This window comes from Strongylocentrotus purpuratus, unplaced genomic scaffold, assembly GCF_000002235.5.
Source record: "Strongylocentrotus purpuratus isolate Spur 01 unplaced genomic scaffold, Spur_5.0 spur5_contig_858, whole genome shotgun sequence".
Classification (NCBI taxonomy): Eukaryota; Metazoa; Echinodermata; class Echinoidea; order Camarodonta; family Strongylocentrotidae; genus Strongylocentrotus; species Strongylocentrotus purpuratus.
Genome location: NW_022145566.1, coordinates 1,421,230 through 1,448,182, shown reverse-complemented (window position 1 = coordinate 1,448,182; position 26,953 = coordinate 1,421,230). Strand labels below are relative to the sequence as shown.

Below are 26,953 nucleotides of genomic sequence, written 5' to 3'. Positions count from 1 at the left end.
CAAATCTAAAAAATCATTATACTATTTGTATCAATTAGCAGCCATCTCAACTAAGAAAATATTAATGCTCAAAATATCATACAGATTTAAAATATACTAGTACATATAGTATATGCTAAGCATCTCAAGTATACATTGGATTTGGCAAATAGCATAACATTTTCAACCTAGTTACTAGGAAAACCAGCTGGTTGTCTTTGTATTGGGCCTACCAGATTGAGAAAATTCAAAGGTTTTGTTAGGGTATGTAAGACAAACTTGGTTCATAGAAAAAGAGGCATAAAACAATTTTTGTTTTCCTCCTACACTGCTGGCAATTCTACCAAGTCAGCTTTAATGGGATGGCTACAGAAAGGGCAATTTCAGGTGACAATCTTGCTTGGTGTGTTTTAAAGCAGGACTGCACTACTTGTAGCTACTTGTGCCCTCCATACAGTCAACAATGCCTAAGCGGTACATGTTGATCCCCCATAGTCCCCTTTCTCTTATGTTGATTGAGAGCTGATTTTATGAGATAACCACCTGCCAGTGACCACACAGGGAGGTCTAATCCCTCCTTGCCAACAGGTATTTCCAGTCAATTAACAGTGTAAAATAGATGAGGAGAATTGATCCTCAAGCATTTTCTTACCTGGCCCATGGTGCTACCAGGTGAGATGAGCCAATTCTGATCATGAAGAGAGAAGTTCTGATCATCGTCATTCTGAAGCGATGTGGTGAAATCATCTTCAAGGACCATCTGACCATGGATGTATCCACCGATAAAAATCTGTCAGCAAGAACAGTTGCATTGGTTCATATTAATTATTCATATATCTGTATAATGCTTCATTTCCATGTATATTTGTTTCTAGCACTCAATATTTCTCCTTTTTTCATGAGAGAGGACAGTGTGATGGCATATGTGATGTGGGGGGTGTTTCACAAAGACTAAGATTGACTTTAAGTTTGACTTAACTATGGCAGGCCGTTCATGCCACTGTTTGCTCTCAATTTACTGGCATTGGTCTCCCAAGGGGCGTACAAATCATGGTCATAAATCTACAGAATTTATATTTGTTGATAATTCATTATTGAAGGGAAAAATATTATCTAAAGATCACAATGGTGAGAGCAAACAGTGGCATGAACGGCCTGCCATAGTTAAGTCCAACTTAAAGTCGATTTTAGTCTTTGTGAAACACTCCCCTGATGCTGTAACACTTTTATTCCTGTAAATGAATGTAAAAATTAGTTCTATAAACCTGTAGATCAGTGGATAGTGTATTTTTCAAATATAACACTTTGAGTGCTTGAATAACATCTGGCAGCTCTCCAGTTTTCCTTGCCACAATCATTTCAAACTGTATAAAAATGATATTCTTCTTTCAAAGAATTACTATCCTGGGAGACTTCCAAATATTTGCGATGACGTAAATCAAAATTTTGAACAAGAATGATACTGTACACATTTAACATCATTATGAAACATGGAATGAATAATACAGTCAAACCTGCTTTAGTGACCACCTGTCTACAAAGACCACATTTTTTGTTTTCCTTGAAAATGGTTTCTCATTGAAGCATGTACTAAATGAACCTGTCTACAAAGACCACATTTTGTGTTTCCCTTGGGTGGTTGCAATTGACAGGTTTGACTGTATAACAGAAGATATAGCTTGGGAGCCAAAAGGGCATTGACTCGTTGTCAAGAAATAAGAATCAACTTCCTAATGGCTGAAAATAACAGACAATATTAGAATATCAATGCAAAAATTTGGCGGTGGAGGCATAACAACTGAGGCTCTGACCAACCTGATCAATGGCCCACTCATCCATGTAAGCCCCGTCCCTGGATGGTTGCCACCACCTGATCCTGGTAGCGTTGGAGTGTGACCCGGCAGGAAGCTGAAGGGCTACATACATAGGGTCATTGCTCTGGGGGTCAAAGGTCATTTCCTGGATGGTATCCCATGTGATGCCACCGTTGGACGAGGACTGGAGGATGATGGGTAGATTCAGTTGAGACGGAGGACGCTGGGAGCAACCGAGCCGGATGTAGAAGCTGATGATACTGTGAGAGGAGATCAAATTGAAATCTATATAAACCTGGTGACTTTCTTGAGCATGTTTCATGTAAAAAAAAAAAGGATGATATCTATTTCCTTATTTTCTGTTCAATGACTTTGGAGAAAAACAGATCATTAAGGTACCAGGTCAGAGATGGTCAAAGGCTCGGCCAGAGTTCAAACTTAAATGATACAGAGGAAGCAATCAGGAAGAAAAATGTACAGTACCTTTCAAACGTAAAAAGTAAATTATCAACTTGGCATATCAAGCCCACAAGAGCTGGAATTGTTACTTACTATTGTTGTCACATGGGCAAATAAGGGAGTCAGGGAAAAGAGACAAGAGAGAGAGAGGGGGAGATGAGGAGGAGGGGCTGGGAGAGAGAGGGGGGGAGAGAGAGAGGGAGAGAAGAAAAAAAAGAGAGAAAGAGAGAAAGAAAAAGAGAGAGAGAAAGAGAGGGAGAGAGAGAGAGAGAGACATTTCATTTTCATTTCATTTCGTTTATTTCCATTTCCAACAAAATAAATAAAGTACATGGGATTGCATTGTACATAGTAAAACAATGAAACTTTAATTGGTCCACAGTGTACAACAGGCATATAAAACAGGTTGGTCATGGAGGGGACTGCTGAAAAGCTGGGCTTGTAGATCGCAGCCCCCTATAACTTATAGTTGCAAAAATAGTATATCAATAATAAAGGAATGCACAAATACATAAACCAAACATGCTTACCTTGCCATAGTCAGATCCATATCAACCGTTGTAAGCATTCTTCTCCCAGATCCAGTGAAATGAAGGCTCTTTCCTGTGATCAAGGTTCCACACTTCTGAGTAACCTCTGCTCCACTCCACTGTGAGAACTTCTTTCGGTCTAACGATCCAGAATCTAGTCAAATGGCAGAGAATACAGAAAGCTTTCTGTTGAAATATGTTCATATAACTGTTAAAAATCAGTAAGAAACTAAATTTTCTATTTTTCAAAGGATTATCTAATTCTATATTCTATAATTGTAATGATCAATTGGCATTAAATAATATTGTCAAAGTTATGGGATTCAAATTAATGTCAAGCTTGCAATCTATTGGTGTTATATTAAATACTTCCCGACACACGATGTCTTTATAAACAGTTAACGACTTAATTATTGATACACCTTATAAGTTAGTTTGTGTTTCTTGTAAATCAAAAATGAAAGGTGGACTGGTTGAATTATGGCCTTTGTGGTATATTTTGAATGTAAACTTTATTATGTCACTTTCTCAAGAAATGTTAATTGGGACAGATTAATTTTTCCCATGCTTAAAAAAATTACATCAGTTGGCAAGGATATGAATAATTCAGTTGTTAGATGTACATGTAGGAACATTGGCTGAACCCATACAAGATAAAGAGAAGACAAGCTGTCTGTAGAGAGCCAGACATTACTTCAATTTTCAATTTCAATTCAATTTATTCATGTTTCCAACAAAACATTACAAATCAATTATAAGCATTGAAAACAAATGTAAGAAAAACATGTTGGAAACAGAGGGGTCCACTAAAAAGCAATGCTTGTACAAGTGTGAACACCTCATTACTTCAGTAGGGACTTTTAGATTTGCACGTCGACAGCTTTGACTGCAACGTGTGACGTCATTTTAAGGCACTGCGCTTGTGTTACGTCGTCTCAGTCGGCGATCGAGAATGCGTCAACCTTGATTTTCCTAAATCTAGTACATACATACATACATATTGGTATTTATATAGCGCCTTTCCATGCTCAAGGATCGAGTATACCGCGTGCGCATGAGTTCCTCAGGTATAGACAAAGGAACATCCGTTCCATGCTATTATGTAAAAATGTGTAGAACAGGTGTCACATGCATATTCACCTGTTCTCCACATTTTTACATAATAGCAGTGAAGGGATGTTCTTTTGTTGAGGGTAGAATGAGGACGATTTGTGCAGGTACTACAAAGCTTGCATAAGGTCCGTTTTGGAATATGCATGTCAAGTCTTTCACGGGGGCCTAACCAAAGAGCAATCTAATTTATTGGAATCAATACAAAAACGTGCCCTGAGAATAATCACCCCCAACCTGTCTTATACTGATGCTTTAAATGTACTGAACATTGATCCCCTAGCTGATCGTAGAAATAATATGTGCTTGCAATTATTCAACCAAATACAGAAACCTGAACACAAACTAAATGACCTTCTCCCACCAAAACGAGAGACAAGATATAACCTTAGGAAAAGTAAACAAGTGAGTCTGCCCAGGTGTAAAACAAACCGATTTAAGAATAGTTTTATCCCTTGGTGTGCGTATAATTTACAATAAGCAGGTAATTAGTGCAATATACATTTTCAACCATTCAATATTCTTTTGAACTTGTACCCCGACATATGCAGCTGGTTTTTAATTATATATATATATATTACCCTTGCTTCAGAGGATCAATTTGGAATAATTATTCAGTACATGCAAAAAAAAAATTCTTCAGTTTATACCCATACGTTGACTTTTTTTATAATTATATTATATATTTTTATATTTGGATGTATAGTTTACTTGATTGATCATTGCAGTTTTTTCACTTCTTCACTTTCTTTCTTTTTCCCTCTCTTGCTCCCTGTTCTTGTCTATTCAAGTTTATGTTGTTTCCCCCTTTTTCTTGTAATGATTTATTTGTAATATGATATACCTGAATGATTTGTAATGTTTTTTGTATTAATGATCTACATGTATTTCTATTCATAATTTATCAATTTCATTGTACTGAATTTAATAATGTTCATAATTATGTTGAAAATGTATGTATTATTATCAATCCAACCCTTGGTTGCTATGAATGAATAAAATAAATGAATAAAAAATGAACTGTATATTTTGTCCTCTTTCTTTGTCCGTGATGTTCATATTGTTACTTCCTGCATGCATGTATATCGTCGAGTGCAATCTAAAAGATTTCTAATTGTAGTCAACATGGGCAGTTAAGTACGTTGGCATGCATGATCATTCGGCGTTCGTCGTGTTCTCGTCCGCTCAATCTAAAAGTCCCTATTGTAAGAGAAAGCACCCTTTTGGCTCACAGCAAACAAAAAGAAATATTCCTTACTTTGAAAGGATTCCTTGAGGAAGAAAGGGTTTGGTAGTAGGGCGTGGCACATCTGTCCTCCGTAACCCGGGTCACAGTGGCACATGAATCCATTGACGCAGGAACCATGTCCGTTACAGTTGAGAGGACAGCCTGGTCCAATGTAGATCCCATCTATGGCCCACTGCTTGGGGTTCTCCTGGGCTGTGAAGAAGCCCTGGTACCAACGGAATCGTACAGTTCTGAGACATAAAAATAACACCATTACTTCAAGGACGTTGCCACGTTTGATTTGAACAGCATTTGAGAAAGATTTTGATGATAAGAATGTGGGTCAAAGGTAGTTTTCATTCAAATCTGACTCAGATGTCTAATATGTGGTATTACGATGGAAGATAGGGCCTACAAATAAACAAATTATTACTATTTAAAATTGCAGATACCCGACTTGGGAAGCCTGTATATAATATTCTGTCACCTCAGGGGATATATGTTAGTGTAGTAAGATATGAAATGTCAATTGGCTTAATATCACCTACATCTAATCTCACAATCATCTTTTTTAGTTCTTTAGAAACATGTTTCTACAAAATCTCTACTCACCCACAAACATGAAGTCTTGAGAGGAGAATGGTATACCGAACCCATCTCTCATTCTCTCCACTGTAGTAGACTGTGGGAGTGGTGAGATGCTCAGAGCATGAGAGACACGTAGACTGGTTGGAGAAGCAGTCTGGTGAGAGTAGACTCCAGGAGGAACCGTAGTCTCTGGATACCTCCAGCCTGACTGGATGGGTAGCACTCGACTGATTGGTGCATCCCACATTGATCTGGGAAAGAAGAACACAAGAATGATGTCAGTGTCTCTTGTTAGCTCACTGATGATTGACAGATGTCACAAGATGAATGAGATCTGGAGCTTTTTTTAGGGTGGAGCTTAGCAGGTCTGAGAAAAAAAATGTAAATATTTAAAAATCTATGAAATAAATTTAGATGTTTGAATAACAAAATATGAGTTGTATGCAGCCCTGCAAATCAACAGGAATCAACTTATATTTGGATGTCACCAAACATTTAATGTCGAGAAATCTAGACATAAGTGTGAAATTATGATTTGTATTTTATATGTAAGGCAACTTTATTCATAAAGCTTTTAAAATGATGATATTTCCAAATAGACAACATGTGTAAGTTTACTTAAAAGTGTATTTCATATATCAACATTGCCTGATCGATATGTAAACACTAAACAACCTCTTGAACAAACATGTATGGAATATCTTACCTCAAACTGAAGGATGCTACTTTCATCGATATCAATATCTCTAGTTGTCACAGAGTGTTCTCCAATACTGTGAGGAAACACCAATGATGGATGATTCCCAATTCGATAGCTGTAAAAAATATATATTCAAAAATAGATGATTCAATTTCAGTAATAACCCACACTCACAAGTATCTTTTACCTAATAGACTACAATTTTAATTGATCAAACCAATTTCTTAGTCGTATATATCGGAATTGGAGCACTACAAAAATGGACACATAGAATAAATTTCTAGTAGTTTTAATTTTTTCCTTAAAATTTGTGTCATTTGGTATACTATTCTTCTTGTACTTTTACATAAATTTGATCTCAGCTAAGATTCAGATAATACAGACATGCTTTTTGTAAGAAATTGAATAATATTTCTGAAGGGATAATATACATGTAGGTCAATTAAGGTACATCTCTGATAAAATGATCCCAAAAGAAGCAGGCTAAAGACATGGGGAATGGAAAAACATGTACCTTGGACATAAAAACAAACACAAAATGGCTGTCAAAGACATTACATAAAAAGATGATCTTACCTCAATCCGTTCCCTCTTGATAGCTCATACGGACTTGGTGGTAGATACGACACACCCTGCCTCTGACGTTGAGGGCAGTGCTCAGTCAGTGTTGTCGCCCCTGGATAGAACAACCAGTCATTGTTATTGATGCGGCCGAGTTCAAAGGTCTCCTGGAGCGGTCCTCGGGTCATGAAGTTACCCCCGATGACGAGGTTATCCAGGGCCCATGCATTGCCTTGAAGGGAGTGCTGGGGCTGCCAGAACCTGAAGCGGGTCGAGTTGGTCTTGGACAACATTGGAAGCTGTATCCATCCAATTAAAGAATTGAAAGTATTGCTTGATCAATTCACTTTTTACGATGTTACATGCCATATTTAGAATATTAAGACATTTGAAGAGCCATGCTTTTCAGGGAACTTTTTTAATCTCATGTTCTTCCACACTTGCATACCGGTATATAATACTCACAAATTATTTTTCACCTCTTCCCAGAACTCAACCTTCTCTTTAAGTGGAACTAAGAACCAGATTCTTCGAAACATGAGTGTGAACAAAGCAGCCAGGAATAGAGAACACAAAATCCAAAAATCACAACTGGGAGCATGTTCTCAATTTTGATGATCTATTAAAGCAATTTCATTTTAAGTGTCGTGATTAATCAAGATACAGTCACAACCCAATGACACTGGTATTTTTACCACACAGAGAATTTCATGCAAGCACTGTTACTTAAAATTAACATTGCAAACAGCATAATCACATCATGCAATATTGCTGAAAAAAAGAGAATTTTAACAGTTCTATAATGATCTTCTGGTTCATCATCATTACATTTCAAAGTAAGCCATTATTGCCACCAAGTTTAAACTAATCAAAAAGTGTGGAAACGTTTCTAAAAAATTAAACATGTACCTTGATATTGAAGAATGTTGCCGGAAGGGGAGTAAAGGGAAGTTCTTGCAACAGTTCCCACGTAATACCACCATTGATGGAATACTGAAGTAGAACCGCAGATGATCGACTAGATGACGGATCGTCATAGCAACTGTACTTGAACGTAAACTGGACATACTCCATCATAGTAGCATCCACATCTTGGGATACTAACATCCTCACACCGGGCTAGAAACATCAGAAAACAAAAAAGTGGATCAGTGATAAAGAGTAACTATGTTATGCACAAAGATCTACATGGGCAATAAACATTATCTCTGAACCATTAATGGCAATGATGCTGTAAATAATTTTTCTTTGACAACTCATCCTTATATAAATCAGATATCATATAACCACCTGTAATTATCATCTTTCATCCCCCTCCTACTCTTTCGCATTCAGAAGCACATCCCTTGATGAATACGAAGGTTACATGTACATGTATGTGACTAATACATCAAATGTGAAGAGTATGTATACTTAAGATTTGTGTGTTAAGATAGAAAACATGACTGCTTTGTATACCCTTCTCAAACATATGGTAAAATAAATTATATTGTGTTAACAAAGAAGAGATAAACACATGTTTTTATACTTCAGATAAATATTCCCCAATTATGCAAACATATGTTCTAACCAATCGATTCTCCACAAACATTTTTTCAAACCTGGGGGTTGTTTCACAAAGACTAAGATCGACTTTAAATTCTGTAGATTTGAGACCATGATTTGGACGTTCCTTGAGAGACCAACGCCAGTAAATTGTGAGAGTAGACAGTGGCATATAAGAACGGCCTGCCATAGTTAAGTCCAACTTAAAGTCGATCTTATAGTCTTTGTGAAACACTCCCTTAGTCATACCTGATTAAAAATTGCAGCATTGCCAGACACCAATACCCCATCACATTGGGTGCTGCCCCGGATCCTGCCATACTTGTAGAGCCATCGAGTCGAGTCCAACCTGGGTGGTCCATCAAAGCTGTCCTTGAGCTGCTTGGGTAATGGGATACTTGGTACACAGTAGCTTCCTGCATAGCCTGGGTCACATCTGAATGATTTTGAATTCATGCATGGGAGGAGGAGAATCTGTGATAATTACTCACGTCACCAACACATGTACAATTTGAAGTAAAAATCCATTGGATATTTAAAAACTATAATTTCCACACCAGACATTACCCTGCTAAATGCATGTGTAAAGTATGAGATAACTTGAGCTGGTGTCATATGAAAATTTGATAGCAATGTCAAACTGCATCAAAGTGATTACGGTAAGCCACTTCAGTAACCTCAAAATACTTCTAGGGATCGAGGAATAAATGAAACGGAGCACTGAAATACAAACATTTTCTAACTACTTCTTAAATAAATTCTGTTAGCTCTTTTAGGACATACCACTGCGGATCGAAATAATTTCACATGCATACGAAACCTTTGCAAGTATCGGGAATGGTCCGCTTTTTCATAGGTTACTATCAACAAATTTTCTGGCTGTACTGAATTTTTTAATAATGATATTTTCCCCAAACTATTAAAAAACCAAAAGAACTTACACACAATATCCTCTATCACAACGTCCATGTCCAGAACACATCCAAGGGCAACTGTTGCCAAGGTAAATATTATCTATGGCCCAGACATCGCGGTTGTTTCGGAAATCGGGCTGATGCCATCGGAACCTGGTGGACGTGGATCTAAAAGAAGAGGAATATGGATAATGAAAGGCTAAGCATAACTATGAATACTTAAACAAAACGTTTTGAACTTTGAACTATGTTTCCAATGGATGGATCATATCCCATTTAGCTGGTGAATGCCGGATATTTCAAAAACACTCCACTTCCTTTTCTCTTTCATTTTCCTTTCATTCAAACTGTACACTGTAATACAACATCATAGTGTGATATTGGAAAAGTCCTCGATGCCATGGGATAATACAGCAAACTCTTTGTGAGTAATATCTTGCATTTGTAATATGAAATATTTGTAATCATTTTTACACAAAATTTGAGGCACATAGCCATAGGACGCTAGATAAGTAATGGTTGTCTTCTCTGTTGGTTGAATTTAAAACAAGGAATTTATGGGTTTGATTGGGACACGATGTAATACGAATGTCAATGTCATTATCAAAGTGAATAATAGTTACATCATGATGACATTATTCGCATGAACAAGTATAAATATGTCGGTCATAATGTACTGAGCGAATACTAGGCGTTGTGGCTTGCGCCTGTAATCCAGCTAAAAAGTGGAAGTTACAAACTGATTCAGCCGAGGACGCAGGTTCGAAACTGAGTCACGTCTTTCGGATGGTGACGTTTAAAGGTCGGTCCCAGACGTAAATAATCATATCTGATTGATACACGTCTGTAAAAACCCAATACACACACACTGACGAGCAATAGGAGTAGAAGACAGAATAATAAAGAAAATATCATATTTAATGTTTGATATTCTATTCTATGTTTCTGCTTTCCTACTTGATTTTCCTCCTACCCATGTACATGACTTTGTCTGTCTCTTTTTGTTTCTTGATCCGCTTCTCTAATTCTTCTCCCAACAAAATTTCTCTAATTTTATTTGTATTATTGTTCACAGTGCAGGTTACTTCCAACCATTTTGCTTCTCATCATGGCGTCCAAGTTCCCAGGAGAGAGAGACGATAAGGTCAAGCTACACACTAGAAAAGGTCATGACATGACATGGTCATGTGACAAACATGGGGAGCCAATCAAATTTTACTGCAAAGAACACAAAATCCCTGTTTGTCATCCATGCGCTACGAAAGATCATAAACCGTGTGAGCTAGACGACATCGAGGATGTCATCTTGGAGAGGAGGAAGAAACTGCATGACAAGCAGCAAGAGATAGAGGAAATGAAGAAACAACTGAAAGCGCTTGACTCTAAAGTGGATTCCATTGTAACCTCTGCAAGTAAACATTTTCAATCAGTCAACGATGAACTTAAGTTGGCATTCAAAGAGCATTTAAAGATTGTGAAAGACAAGGAGAAAAGATCGATTCGTTCGATCGACGAGGAGACGGATGAAGAAATAAAAATCATTAACGAAAAGAGGGAAAAACGGATCAAATCATGTCACGAAGAAGCAGAACAACAACAACTAACCATCAAAGAAAGCCAAGCAAAAGTCGAATCAGAGACAGAGGCAATCAGCGAGTTGGTTGCTAAAAAGATAATAGATCTCACAAGTAAGAATCAGCATGCAATCAGCAATATGGATAATATTGACGCCAAGATCAAACGAATTAACAAAGATGACAAAACAATAGTGAATGAAGCTCCTCAAGTACTTGCATCCCTAGATAACAATATAAGTTCAAATGTTCATCAAGATATTAGCGACTGTCTTGACCGGATACAGCGTGAAGTTCAGAGAGTGAAGTTTGTCGAGGGTGAAGTAGGTGGAGAACACTATGGGAGAATTGATGGCTATATCTGTAAATGGGAGCTTGTCAAGTCAATCCACATTCCACCGATTGTTAATTACCCACGGGTGTGTGGTTCGATCAGTGATGATGAGATATGTGTGCGGGACGTAAAGAACAATACGACGTATGTTACAAATATCAACACTGAACACACACAGAACGTCATTGAAGGAGGAAGTAGCATGTACATGTATATTACATCATGCGCCCCCATAGACGGCAACGTTATAGTATGTGGTAAGGGGAGAATAGGCTTCATGAGCGACAGCTTGGATGGATGCATCACTCTCTATGACAAACAATGGAAGGTGATTAGAGACATCAGCATACCGAGGAATAACCGCTCTATTAATACTAGTATGCAGGTTGATGTTGACAGGGATGGGATGATCGTCGCTGCTCAGTTCAATCAGCCTAATATCTACGTCATCAACCCTGCTGATGGTAAGATAGTAAACACTATTACGATGCAGTGCAAGAAGGTGTGGGGTAAGATACAAGCCTTGTCATCAGGTGATATCGCTGTGAAGACAGATGATAATGGATTCACTGTCATCTCACGATCAGGAGAAGAGAAGGCTGTCATACACTCTGATGAGTGGTGCGTGTCATGGTGTCGCGTTGACAAACTGACAGACACACTCTACATCACACACTGGGATAGAGAGCGTAATATCTACGCAGTTGATACGGTGTCATGTGATGGTATCATCCAGGCAAGGAGGATCGTGGAATACGAGGAATCAGACCGGAACATCTATAAGTCCACTAACCCATGCCTCGTAATTCCTTCTGGTAACCTTGTAGCTTGTGACGGAGACAAACTTTATGTGTACAGAAAGCGATTTATTGCATAAGTCAACAGAATGTATATGATACAATTCCTCATAATGCAGGCCTAATTTGCCTCAACGGAATATTGGAATATCTAATTGTTCTTACAACCCAGTTGAAGTTATAACATCTCTATTTCTTACCAAGAATGTTTACAAATATATATTACTAACAGATTTTTTTCATGTTTTTATATACTTTATATCACTTTGAAATCTCAGTGACTTTTTATTTAGAAGTTGTTATAATCATACCTGGAATAAAGCAATTCCATCTTTCAATAGTTACATAAGATCTCATTTCTATATAATAATGGATATTAGAATTACGATAAATTGAAAATTTCTGTAATAATTGAACAACACGTTTTGGGAAGTATATCTGGGGTAGAGAATGTGTGAAGGAAACTGGATGAACCTGAATATCTTACGTATGCAGGGGGGTGTTTCATAAAGAGTTCGTAAAGTTACGCATGACTTTACGAACGACTTGTATATGAAGTTCCAGATAGGATGCCCAAATTTTGTTCTGATATTTCCAATATCCTCAATTAAATTATGGCAAAAAAATATACTTTGCATTAAAAATGTTTATAATAAGAATGTTAATCTACATCTGCACAGTTCAACTTAATAAATAAAAATCAATAATGATTGAGCATCCCATTTGGCTTTTCATATACAATTCGTTCGTAAAGTCATGCGTAACTTTACGAACAGCTTTATGAAACACCCCCCTGGTAATCCCTATTTTTGATTTGGCTTAGAGTTCAATAAAATTATTTTCAAGTTTTCACATGGACCAGAATTCAAATGGATTCAGTAGAATATAATGAAGATGGATTGGGAATTGACTTCGCATTCTAAAAGAAAAAGAGAACTTGACTATAAGATTCAGGGAATATTCATTATTTTTTGTGTAATTACCATGATATTTCAAGAAGGATTTTGGAGGGACATATGTTGCTCCAATTCGTTTGCAGTTCAAAGCATGTTGTATATCAATATAATGTCGGTAATGTGTAAAGGTAGCTGGAACATGCAGGGTTCTGACCCAATCTTTTGAAGTTGTATGGAAAATTTCATGAACCGCAAATTTTGATTTATTATTTATCTATATCAATTAGTTATAATTTTTAGTGTGATATTATTGTATATGGTAGAATTGAAGAGGAAAAAAATACAACAGCAATTGTTTAAAGTCGTATGGGCAATTTCATGATCCGAGGCAGTGAATTCATCATATTGACTTTTATTGACTTATCATCATAATTGTCAACTTCAGGTGGCGCGCTGCTGTGGCCTTCACGAGAGCACGCCATGCAACTCTTTCAGCTGCCATTTGTGTTGCACCTTTCATTCCTTGTCCAGACACTTTCTTGATTTCATCAGTCCAAGATATTGGTGGACGACCTCTACCTCGTTTTCCTTCGACTGCTCCTTGCAGTATTTGCGTCTCAATACCTTCAGATCTCCTAACAATGTGCCCAAAATAGTTAAGTTTTCTTTCCATGATTCCCCTTCTGATGGTCAAGTCTGTTCCAATCTTTTCCAGGACCCACACATTTGTCTTTTTATCTTTCCATGACACCTGCAACAGCCTCCTGTAGCACCACATTTCAAAGGCATCAACTCTCTTTCTGTCATTTTTGTCATGGCCCAGGACTCACTTCCGTAAGTAGCAATAGAGAAAGAAGTTGCTTGAAGCAGACAAACCTTCAGACTGAGAGATAGGCCTCTGCTCTTCCAGATGTGGGACATATTCTGTACTGTCGATCTTGCCATTGCCATCCTTCTTCTTATCTCTGTGGTGCTCTCTCCTTTGTTAGTGATAATTGAGCCCAAGTACTCAAACCGATTAACCACTTCAATCTTATTTCCAGCTACGGTGAAGTCAGTGTTATCATAATCTCTATTGACAACCATTATTTTTGTCTTTTTGGTGTTTAGAAGAAGGTCTTTCTCTTCACTTGCCTGTTTGATGCTATTCAATAAATCAATCAGCTCCTCTCTGCTGCTGCAAACGAGAGTGGTGTCATCAGCATACCTTAGGTTCGTGATCTTTTTACCTCCAAACTTAACTCCCCCTTGAATCCTTCCAGAGCATTTCTCATAATGTCCTCAGAGTAAATATTAAAAAGGTTAGGAGACAGTATACAGCCTTGACATACTCCCCTGCCAATTCCAAACCACTCAGTGTTGCCGTTACTGGTTCTCACTGTTGCTTCTTGGTCATGATAGAGGTTTTTGATCAGTTCGATGATGTGAATTGGGAACCCCATCTTTGCCATTGTATTCCACAAATGAGAGTGGCTCACACAGTCAAATGCTTTGCTATAGTCTATAAAGCACAAATAGAGGGGATGTTTGTGTTCTCTGCATTTCTCTAATATGTTTCGAATGTTGACAATCTGTTCTCTTGTCCCTCTACCTTCACGGAACCCTGCTTGCTCATCTGAGATCTCGGCTTGCAGTTTGAATTTCATTCTTCTGCTAATCACCTTCAGAAGTATTTTGCTTGCATGACTAATCAAGCTGATCGTTCAGTGATTTGCACATTCTTTCAGATCTCCCTTCTTTGGCAATGGTATAAAAACGGCTCTACACCAGTCATTGGGCCACTCCCTACTATTCCAGATATTGCAACAGAGACGCCACATCAGGTCAGTACCTTCTTCACCTGTAGCCTTCCACATCTCGGAAGTCAAGTTTTCAAAGCCAGGGGACTTGCCATCCTTCAGTTGTTTCATTGCAAGCTCCACTTCTGATCTTAATGGAGGGGGCTCCATTTCATCACTTTCCTCCCACTGAGTGCCAACTTGTTCCTGTGCAGCAAACAGCTTGGTACTATACTGCACCCATCTTTCCTCGATGTCTTCATTCTCTGTCAGTGTTTTGCCATTTTCATCATTAATTACATCCAGTCTTGGGATTCTTTTCTTTGTGATTTCTTTCACAATTGCAAATGCTGCCTTAGAGTTGTTCTTGTGACGCTCTAGGTCTTCACACTTCTCCTCGATGTATTTCTTTTTGTCCTCCTTCACACTACTTGTTGCCGCCTTATTGAGTCTCGTCCGTTCTCCTCTATTGCGTTTTACTTTTGCCCTCTTTCTGTCATCAGCAATGTCAAAAGTCTGATTTGAGATCCATTATATATAATTTTATTGTGATATCTTTGTAAATGCATGTAAATTCTATTCATTTTTTTAAATGATGTGTGGAATATATCATGAAATGAGACATTGAATTCATCATATTGATTATTATTAATTTATACTTTTATACTCCATACTTTGAATTCAATATCATTGTAAATGCATGTGAATTCATGGCACATTGCTATGTAATAAAACAAAAGATAAATGTACTTACGATTCATTAAACCTTATGATATCTTGCAACTATATAAAATCACAACTAAGTATGAATGTGTTATGTTATTTGTTTGCCTACAGCTGTCACAAATCTTTCTAAACTGTAAAATGTCTATCTCTAACCAGTCAAACTGAAAACTTCTCATGTCCTGTATGAATGTCATCAGTTCTGTAGATTTTGTTTTAAATTATTTACTTTGAATGCTTTCGACTTTGTTTCTCATAATTTGATATATTCATTTTGCCATCTAAAAAAAGCTGTTGTGTGCCTTATCATATTACAATCTTACCACTAGTGCCTAAATGTATTTTATGGAATAAAACTAGATGGAATTCGACTGCACGCAGTCGAAAATGATGCCTCCGTCATAGAGCAATATTACAAACCAAAACAGAACACATTTTTCGAATTCAAGTTCAATTGTAATCCATTAACAGGTTCTCAGAATATCGTGATTACAAGCAATTTCTCATATACATATATGAACCTTTGATCTTTGACCTCATGACCCTAAAATCTGCTCAGTTCATTGGCTCTGCAAGATGTCCTGAGTTAAATAGTAATCCATCTGTCAGTTCTAATGAGAATGTGTTCACAAGCTATTTCTGCATACATAATGAGCCCATGACCTTTGACCTTATGAACCAAGAATCTACTCAGTTCATTGGCTCTGCAAGTAACATTTGAGATCCATTATATATAATTTTATTGTGATATCTTTGTAAATGCATGTAAATTCTATTTATTTTTTTAAATGATGTGTGGAATATATCATGAAATGAGACATTGAATTCATCATATTGATTATTATTAATTTATACTTTTATACTCCATACTTTGAATTCAATATCATTGTAAATGCATGTGAATTCATGGCACATTGCTATGTAATAAAACAAAAGATAAATGTACTTACGATTCATTAAACCTTATGATATCTTGCAACTATATAAAATCACAACTAAGTATGAATGTGTTATGTTATTTGTTTGCCTACAGCTGTCACAAATCTTTCTAAACTGTAAAATGTCTATCTCTAACCAGTCAAACTGAAAACTTCTCATGTCCTGTATGAATGTCATCAGTTCTGTAGATTTTGTTTTAAATTATTTATGTTGTCTTAATTGCTTTTTTTCAACAATGGTAGCATCTTTGCCCAGGAAAAATCTCATATTTGTGGCTATACCTATAACTCAAACCTGCTCTAAAATGATTACATGCCCTCATAAAGGTTTATAAGTTAGAGTGGTTGTTTGTATTGTCATGTAGATTGACCTACGTTTAGGCCTACATCGTCTTCTTTCAAAACGGTAATCTTCGGGAGTAGTTACTTCTTAAAATTTGTTTGTTCCTCTTATTGTGGGATCCGGTCCAGGCAGCTGAGAGAAGCGTTTCATAAAAGAGGAGGTCCATACATGAATGATTCACTAAATTGGTCAAGTTGATAACATGAAAAGCGTATTGTCAGAGTTGGTAACTGGTAACAAAAGATAAATGTACTTACGATTCATTAAACCTTATGATATCTTGCAACTATATAAAATCACAACTAAGTATGAATGTGTTATGTTATTTGTTTGCCTACAGCTGTCACAAATCTTTCTAAACTGTAAATTGTCTATCTCTAACCAGTCAAACTGAAAACTTCTCATGTCCTGTATGAATGTCATCAGTTCTGTAGATTTTGTTTTAAAATATTTATCTCCTCTCCATTTTTTTCTTTTTTCTTCTACATTAATCCATCAATAAGTTTTACATACCAGTAAACTTTCCATTTTACTTAACCCTTTGAAAGCGAGCCCGCGCAAGGCGATTGTTTCCCCTGTGACGGATCGATTTCGGTTACATCGCCAGTAATGGAAAAATTGGTGGTACTTTCTACTTTCAATGCTCATTGCGCCCCATTCAGTCATTTTTGTGATTTTTTGTAAATGTAAAAATGAAAGATCAGACTTTTTTCTTTCTAAAAATATAAGTTTTGTTCATCAATACGAAAAATAAGGTCTGTTATTTTTGAGGGAAATTGCCGTCTTATTTTGTTGAAGCTTCATGTCTTTCCTTTTCAATACACTCACAATACAAATTGCGTAAGCACCACTGCACACGCAAATCGGTCGATACCTACATTCATTCCCCCATTGTCAATGATTGTCGTCTGCTAAAGCTCGGCCGATTATCAACCGAGCCATAAATAATAGGCCTAAGCCTTTGTTGTACATGGGTTTTCGACACATTTTATTACTATATTCATACCAACATTATGCCATGATCTACGCTAAATGCCCTTTCTTTTAAATATGCAAATCAAATATAGGACTATTTGGGAAATGAATTTTGAGATGAACATTGTTTTATTCTCGAAAATAAAAATAATATTTACTTTGAATGCTTTCGACTTTGTTTCTCATAATTTGATATATTCATTTTGCCATCTAAAAAAAGCTGTTGTGTGCCTTATCATATTACAATCTTACCACTAGTGCCTAAATGTATTTTATGGAATAAAACTAGATGGAATTCGACTGCACGCAGTCGAAAATGATGCCTCCGTCATAGAGCAATATTACAAACCAAAACAGAACACATTTTTCGAATTCAAGTTCAATTGTAATCCATTAACAGGTTCTCAGAATATCGTGATTACAAGCAATTTCTCATATACATATATGAACCTTTGATCTTTGACCTCATGACCCTAAAATCTGCTCAGTTCATTGGCTCTGCAAGATGTCCTGAGTTAAATAGTAATCCATCTGTCAGTTCTAATGAGAATGTGTTCACAAGCTATTTCTGCATACATAATGAGCCCATGACCTTTGACCTTATGAACCAAGAATCTACTCAGTTCATTGGCTCTGCAAGTAACATACATGACCTAATTTTGGCAGGAATCTGTCAATCGGTTCTTGAGAACGCGATCACGAGCTGTTTTTGCATACATAATGTGCGTTGTGGCCTTTGACCTTTGACCTCGTGACCCCAAAATCTAATCAGTTCATCTGCTCTGCAAGTAACATACATGACCTAAGTTTAGCAGCAATCGATCAATCGGTTCTTCAGATACAGATAACGCGATCACGAGCTGTTTTTGCATACATAATGAGCCCTGTGACCTTTGACCTTTGACCTCGTAACCCCAAAATCTAATCAGTTCATCAGCTCTGCAAGATACATACATGACCAAAGTTTGGCAGGAATCCATCAATTGGTTCTTCAGATAACGCGATCACGAGAACGGGACGTACGTACGTACGTACGTACAGACGGACGGACGGACGGACAACCCGAAAACATAATGCCTCCGGCTACTTCGTAACGGAGGCATAATGACACACAAATCCCATTTACCAGGATAACCATCGAACAGCTAGACTGGTTTTGGTTATCCCTCGTGAGAATTCAATTTATTTGTCTTCGTCTCCATCTGTATTCTCGTTCAACCTATTGTGTCAATAAAACTTTGTTAATCCTCGTTTCATGATCAGTTCTGTAGATGGCATGTACATGTATACATGAAATAAGGATGATGATGATGGTAATGATGATGCTTACAATATTGTAATAGAATAGTAATGATCATAGAAATTATTTCCTTCATCTTGCACTCGCTTTTCTTCATTGCCAGAAAAACTTGTTTATATGTTGCCTTGCTTTTTTTCTTCAACAATGGTAGCATCTTTGCCCAGGAAAAATCTCATATTCGTGGCTATACATATAACTCAAACCTGCTCTAAAATGATTACATGCCCTCATAAAGGTTTATAAGTTAGAGTGGTTGTTTGTATTGTCATGTAGATTGACCTCCGTTTAGGCCTCCATCCTCTTCTTTCAAAACAGTAATCTTCCAGAGTAGTTACTTCTTTACATTCGTTTGTTCCTCTTATTGCGGGATCTGGTCCAGGCAGCTGAGATAAGCATTTCATAAAAGAGGAGGTCCATACATGAATGATTTGCTAAATTGGTCAAGTTGATAACATGAAAAGCGTATTGCCAGAGTTCTGACACTGGTAATTACAGGGGAGAAGAATTACCAAGTCCTTTTATCAATGCATACTTTTATACTTACACAGTTGAGAGTAAGGTCGGTTATGTGTAGCCAAGTGAAACGCGGCATACAAATTGCAAATTTTATTTGAAAGGAATAATCCTAGGTCTTTATGAATAAGCCTACTATAGGCCTAATAATATTATTATATGAATAACTACAATACATCTATGGAAATGTGAGGAAAACAATGCCCTCTCATATTGCCCAGCAAAAATCATCCAATCACCGATGGAAAATCGCCAGGTAATCATCTTCATCAACAAAACCAATAATCCAAAGCCTTGAATCATAAATAATAAAATGCAATAGTATAAGCTGTCTCATGATGCCATTTTTTTCTTCGCATTATAGACCTGCCAATGTTTGAATAACTCTTTTTGTGTTTCATATTCTACTTTCTAACTATACATCTAAATCAGTTATGTAATTACAATAACGTCGTCAAGCAAGAATCCTGGCAAGAATATAGAAAGGACGCACACGTAAGCATCCGTCTCCAGCTGTACGGGTATTTCGAGGGCTTTTTTCGATCCGAACACTAACTTAGGGTAAAGTTGAAATGATAGCACTTTTTCTCGATTTTTTCCACGTAACTTCATTATTTTTTTAATAGATGAGATGGATGGATATATCGAAATGATACTTCAAAGAACTTTAGCCCATATCAGCTAATAAAAAGCTGGAAAACTATGTCAAAATATTAGGGATACATCACGGCTTCTGTAGAAGCCCGTCGTCACAGACTTAACAACTCGCTCAGGTTCTGTAGAAGCCCGTCGTCTCCTAAGTGCTAATATCATCATTTCATCATCATATGCTATCTTCTATAAAGAGAGTGTTGAGAGCCCTTCCTACTCCTTGCAAATTTGGAACCACCAACATTGTTTTGTACAACCCATTACTTACTAGCAAAAATACACAATAGCCAGCAAACTTCTCTAGTACTTTTTTCCTTAAATTTCTTCTCATAAATAGTGTTCACTGGAATTGTTATGTGCCAAAAAAACTTGTTCAATGCATAAATTTAAAACAGACTGAGAAATAATGAGCTCAAGATGTATTTCCTGGGAGACGGAATCGGTCTAGTCTGTCTTTCATTACAGAATTCTCTGCTCTATTGATTCAATTGTTAGCTTTAAATCATCTTCTTTCCTCTCCCTTGCACTCACATAGCAGCTACAGGCAGATAGACCGTGACCCTTGTCCAATCCTGATGCATCTGAGACAGGTAGACTGTGCTCATCCCGTATCGACCACACCCCATGTCTGGAGGACTGCATTCTTCCGCCACCAGGTGCCACGTCTGTCCCATGTCCAAGGAGTACTCTAGCAGAACAGCATAGGCTGGGAGGGATGGTGTGCCCCCTGCACAACCCATGGTTAGTTCAAACTGCAGGAAGGCAGTCATGGTGACATGGAAATCCCAGGTCTCAGTGTAGCGAGGTACCCCTGTAATATAGCAACAGCATTTGATTAGAAAGTACATGTATGTTATTGTATGTACCAGTAGCCCATCTACAGAAAAGCAGTTAAGCTACTTGTAAAATATAAAACTGTGTGCTCCTCAACAGGGAGACCCGAATGGAGACCTTACTGAGAAATGTCTGACGATTTGTTATGAATGTCTCCTTCTATGCCATCTTGATCCAAGATCTCTCTGAGACCATGATAAGCAAATCGATGCCTTCGAAAATACTCAAAGTAATAACTCTCAGCGCTGTTTTCAACCAAAATGCATTTCTTAATACATTTGTCCAAATACCAAATGAGACAATCAACAACAAGATTTACAATTCAAGTGATGTCATGGTGTCAAATTCAAGATCTATCCTTTATCTTTGTTGACAAATCTTGATGAAAGATCATTCATACCTATAGTGGAATCAAAGACCAGCGCATCTTGGGCCCCACAGAATGGCTTAGCCTGTCCTCCCATCGTCATATACCAGCTATCACTAGCACCACCAGTGAAGGTATCCTCAAAGCCATACAATCTGGTCTCGTTGGCACCGATCACTATGTTATCCAGCGCCCACTGTGCCCTTGGAATACCTGTATTCATTGTGCAAAGTAGAAAATGTACATCATTAGGATATTACATAGTATTTAAATGTTTTACACTTTGTTTTTATTGAATCAATTTTGCATCATAAAAAATTTATTAGGATGATGACAAAATTTGTATACAGGACAATTCTACTTAATTAGATCAGGGTTAATAGGGATATACGGGTGAATTAATGATATTCATATTCTTGCTTGTTGAAAGTCCAGATAATTCTAGTAAATTTTTCACCATGGAATGCTTGTAAATGTCTACTTTTCAAAATCAACAATTTCACACAAAATACAAATTAAGTTCATGAACATAATGTATGTCAAAGTGAACCTTTGGGGAAAAACCTTTAATGCAAAAAGATTATTTATCAAAAATTGGTATATGTATGTCAACAATGAATATCAACTCATTTTTTAAATTAATTCACTTGGCCATTAACTTACCAAGGGACACAAAAGGCTGCCACCATCTGAACACAGTATCCGGTGTCTTAGCCCCAGAGGGCAAACTTATGGTGACCTGCGTTGACCTTTCACCTAGTTGAGTGGGGTCAAGAACCTTCAGTGTATGCCATGTGATGCCAGAATTATTGGAATACTGGACAATGATGGCCTCACTGCGATCCATGGCTGGCATGCACTGGTCACCTTGGTCCATGCTACCTATCTGGACATAGAACTGGACGATTCTGAATTAAAAGTGGTATAAAAGCAGAATAAATAGTGTTAAATTACATATTGACATTACATTTATGAAAAGATAATTGTCCATGGAAGCCGGATGACTACATCTGCAACAGGTACTTTGGATTCAGAGCAAAAATTGCAACTGCCACTGTACTACATGTATTTACATACTTGTAAAATAATAACAATATGTCATTGATATGAACAGCAAAGATGTATTATTCAAACAATGAAAGCACATTGTCTCTGTATGAAATAAGTATATTGTCTCAATTAATTATTTCAGAGTTCATCCAAGCCTGTTCCTATAAAATGATATCCTTAAGCATGAAGTGCTAATATAACTCACTTGATGGAAGTAGTATTGACAGGCTCTGTCTGAGCTTCTCTTGGTCCGGTGGAGCTGAAGTAGAGAGAGTTGTCCATCTTGATGACCCCACACCCTTGACCCACGTCAGCACCCAAGGTATGAGACCACTGACCATCACTCTGGGGTCTCATCGTATCAAAGCCATCGATGAAACTCTGTGGATTGGACCCCTTGGGTGTACAGGATGTACCTACAACAGAATAATTAGAGATAATAGAAAATGAAATGAGTTGAGTCCATCTTGATGACCCCACACCCTTGACCCACGTCGGCACCCAGGTATGAGACCACTGACCATCTGGGGTCTCATCGTATCAAAGCCATCAATAAAACTAATAGAGTCAGAGCCATCAATAACATTCTGTGGGTTGGAGCCCTCAGGTGAACATGAAGCACCCATAGGATGACTTTTTTATTCATATTTTGTTGAGACTATCATTGCAGACATTCGGCTGATTTTAAAAATCTAATCAATCACCTACATAAAAATGTTAATTTGATTACACTTTGACTAATCTAAGCTAGTTTTGTTTCAATAGTCGAGTGGACAATCAAAGATATATCTACCGATGTGAGCTCATACTTAAAAATGTCCCTACGGTAATTCCATTTTCCACCCATCTTGATTGCAAGAAAGTTTATTATAGGACAGGGGCAAATCCAAGATTTTCCAAAAGGAGGAGGCATGAGTACAAAATTGCGTGCAAAATGTACAAAGCCCTTATGGTGTGGTGTCCAGGGCCTGCTGGAAGGCCCAGGAAAATTTTGAAACTTAAAATGCTCTATGGTACATTCTGATTGCGTAAACTTAAGTTGTTTTTTTTTTGGGGGGAAGGGAAAAAAAGGGGTCAGGCGTCAATTAATTCCAAAAAAGTTTACTATAGGATGCCAAATGTACACTTTACTGTTGCACAATAATATCCACACATTATCACTTTTCTCATTTCTATCTGAAGTAATCACTAAAATCACAATATTAGACTACATCTATACCTACCATGATATCCCGAGTCACATTCACAGTCTCCATTCCTACAAACCCCATGTCCACTGCAGTGACCAGGGCAAGACTGACCGATGTACACATCATCCAACCCAAAGGCTGGAGCAAGGGGATCACCAGCCTGCCACCAACGAAACTGGACGTTGCTGAAATGAAGGCAGAAAGGGATTTCAAGGTAGCTGTCATATGTGTATCAAGTTTTGTATCTTGTTTTATTTATGAAGATTTTAAGGCTTCAGATTTTCCTCCACCTATTGAACTTTGTGATCTATGACCAAGAGCAATAAAACAATTTTTGTTGTTGTTAAAGTTCCAACTAAACATTAGAGTTGCTTACCTGCACTGCAAAACTATCATCCCCCTTGGATATAAGATATAAATGAAATGCACACGATACATATTCCGCAAGTAATATTAAGAACATCAAACAATAAACATACTTTACACACATATGGCACGGCAGTAAATGGCACTAAACTTGATAATCTCTTCAAAGATGACATAGCTTATTTGTTTAAAGCCATAACCTTCAGTGCTTAGCATCAAAGAGTAATTACTCATACTGTATATATTTACCTGTGGGTCATATCACTTTGAACAGGAATCACTATCAATCCCCAGTCATTGTACCTTCCAGAGTGGTAGATGCTCCCATCTCTCAGCTCTCCTCCCTGCCCATCACACTGTACCTCTCCCTCTGAGAAGGGGTAGCAAGGGGTGCTTACCAGCTCCCAGTGGAGCCCTCCATCGGTGGATTTCTCCAGGTAGACAGGAGCAAAGTGGGAGAACTCTTCTTGGCATCCAACCACGACCTACAAGAAATTTTAGGAATTCTTCATCAACAAGTGATTTAATTGCTCCCTACAACTGAATGACATCATGCATGCTACCGGGTACTTGCATATTTCATCATCCTTTCACAACAGGGGGGTGTTTCACAAAGATCATAAGTTGAACTTTACTCTAAGTTGGACTTAAACATTATGGAGAGCCATTTGTAGTCTTAAAATAAAATATATTTAAAAGCGAAAATCAAGTATTTTAGACTTTTTATAAATTCTACATCAAGAACATAAAATCTCTTTAATAATAGAAAATATGAATGATTTGAATAAACATTTTATGCCTTTTAAAATCACTTTTACAAAATATTTTCATAGATGCTAATGGCTTTCCATAATTGTTAAGTCCAACTTGGAAATAAGTTCAACTTAAAATCTTTGTGAAACACCCCAGGCGTTGCTTCATCTGGTTCTATTCTATATGATCCTTTAATTTTGGAGCCCCTAATTTTCTGAATAATGTTCTCTGAATTCAATACTGTGATAACATGTGTACATCTGCATACGTTTTACTAGGCTATGCTCAGGAGAATTTTCCTGGGTTTGTGTAAATGGTCACTCCTTTTCACTTAAGTACACCTATTACCACAATCAACAGTCTATAGTCCACCTAAAGCCACAAGGGCATTAACTCAACAACTTTTACATAAAATTAACATCTTTCTGGTTAAAGCAGGGCCCCGTTTCATAAAACTTGTTATCAATAACAAAAGCCACAGATGTACTACAAATCTGCTCACAGCCAATCAAGTTTAAGTATTTCATTAGCTTATAACAATTATTGTTTCTGGTTATTGATATCAATATCAACTTTTATCAAACAGGGCAGGATAAGATGTTTCTATACCGACAGAATGCTACTCAATCAAGGATAAGAGGAAAGAAAACTTACCAGGTATAAGAAATTTAAAAAAAAAAAAAAAAAAAAAAAAAAAAAAAAAAAAATCGCTTTTACCTTGAACTGCACAACATCCCTTGTGGTGAGCTGCATTGATCTGGTGACAGCGAATCTATCCTCACCAACGGCATCAAAGTAGAGGGCCGGACCCCTTGACCCGCAGAATGTACCCATCTGACCACTGCTGGTGGACATCCAGATGTCTGGGTGTGGACTGTCATTCTGTACAGAGGAAAGCAATGTCTTCAAAGAGATGGGCCCCAAAATAAATTGTATGGAGGATTTTTATATCCCCTAAGTCATCCTATATCAGCTTAGTATATGCTTACTATTTTACAGCTGTATTCTGAAAAATGCAAGATTAAAGAATAGAGAAGAGTTTACACCATCTTCCTCGTTATTAGTGTAGTTATTTCATAGCTATCCAATCATCATGCATAGCGACCATGTGGTGTGGTGTGGTGTTCCGAAACAATATATCACTACCATTTTTTTTCCCCAAAGTCAGGTTGAGGAAGGTTATTTAACGATCAAGTTCAAAATTAGACAACAAAAGACTTCTCAGTCATTAGAGTAATACTTTATTTCCATTTTCATAGAAAGACATTAGATACTATAATCAAAGCTTGGGTAACACTCAGTCTCTTTAGACCCCACTCTTCAGATCATCTCAGACTTTGTGTTCCACAGGTTAAGCCAGTACAAAGAAAGTTTTTTGTACTCTATCCAACATACGCTATAATAGTGTACCCAAAAAAAAGTAAATTTTACAAAGCAGATACCATTCATAGCGACATTACCATTACATCAATTTTTATATCTTTATTACCACAAATGAGGCTTCCAGAGACTGAAGTCTGAAGTCATTGCCAATGAAGATATCATCTACAGCCCATTGGCTATTGAAAGCTCCTGCATGATGAGGCTGTCTCCAGCGGAAACGGGTTGCAGGAGATTGAGCTCCTGCCGGCAGCTCCTTGCGAACAAATCTAAGAATGCAAAAGAATCGAGCAAGAATTTATTCTTGATCAAGAAATCATTTTAAAGTGCAAACCATAGGAACCTATTACTTCTTCGTCTTTTATAGCTGTATTCCTTTTTTGGGGGGCTACATTTTGCCATTTAATTCAAATGTGGTAACAAGTACATTACTGGAGAATCGCGTTGAAAAGAGCCATAATTAAGCTTTTTTTCTTGCACTCATGAGTGCAAGACAAAAAGCGTAAGTATGGCTCTTTTCAACGCCTTTCTCCAATCATCTTTTCAAGTACATGATTCTAAATTTGTACATTAACATTCTTTGATTAAATAATAGAAAGAAGGACAAAAATGTTCTCTTTTTTTTTTATAATTGACATAAATAAATAAATAAATCTTAATTCTGATGTAATTGTTCCTAAAGTGGTAACTATGTTGACAAGGATACACCCACAAATTGAAAAGTCTCTAAATTTAGGATGTTTGGTAATGATAATTATATTCC

General features: G+C 37.1%; 1 protein-coding gene across 1 annotated transcript in view; it reads right to left on the bottom strand.

Annotated features, from left to right (window-relative positions):
- LOC100889673 (reelin) overlaps positions 1-26,953 on the bottom strand; it is a 64,997-nt gene that overhangs the window by 15,521 nt on the left and 22,523 nt on the right. Inside the window, exons 22-39 of the mRNA XM_030998147.1 lie at positions 26,300-26,459; positions 25,528-25,692; positions 24,307-24,542; positions 23,725-23,876; positions 22,707-22,917; positions 22,115-22,359; positions 21,485-21,664; positions 20,782-21,061; positions 9,456-9,596; positions 8,764-8,950; positions 7,879-8,088; positions 6,985-7,268; positions 6,415-6,523; positions 5,733-5,959; positions 5,151-5,371; positions 2,783-2,936; positions 1,795-2,053; positions 632-769 (exon numbers count right to left, since the gene is read on the bottom strand). Of these exons, the coding sequence (XP_030854007.1) occupies positions 632-769; positions 1,795-2,053; positions 2,783-2,936; positions 5,151-5,371; positions 5,733-5,959; positions 6,415-6,523; positions 6,985-7,268; positions 7,879-8,088; positions 8,764-8,950; positions 9,456-9,596; positions 20,782-21,061; positions 21,485-21,664; positions 22,115-22,359; positions 22,707-22,917; positions 23,725-23,876; positions 24,307-24,542; positions 25,528-25,692; positions 26,300-26,459 (3,559 nt within the window). The remainder of the gene's footprint in view (positions 1-631; positions 770-1,794; positions 2,054-2,782; positions 2,937-5,150; positions 5,372-5,732; positions 5,960-6,414; positions 6,524-6,984; positions 7,269-7,878; positions 8,089-8,763; positions 8,951-9,455; positions 9,597-20,781; positions 21,062-21,484; positions 21,665-22,114; positions 22,360-22,706; positions 22,918-23,724; positions 23,877-24,306; positions 24,543-25,527; positions 25,693-26,299; positions 26,460-26,953) is intronic.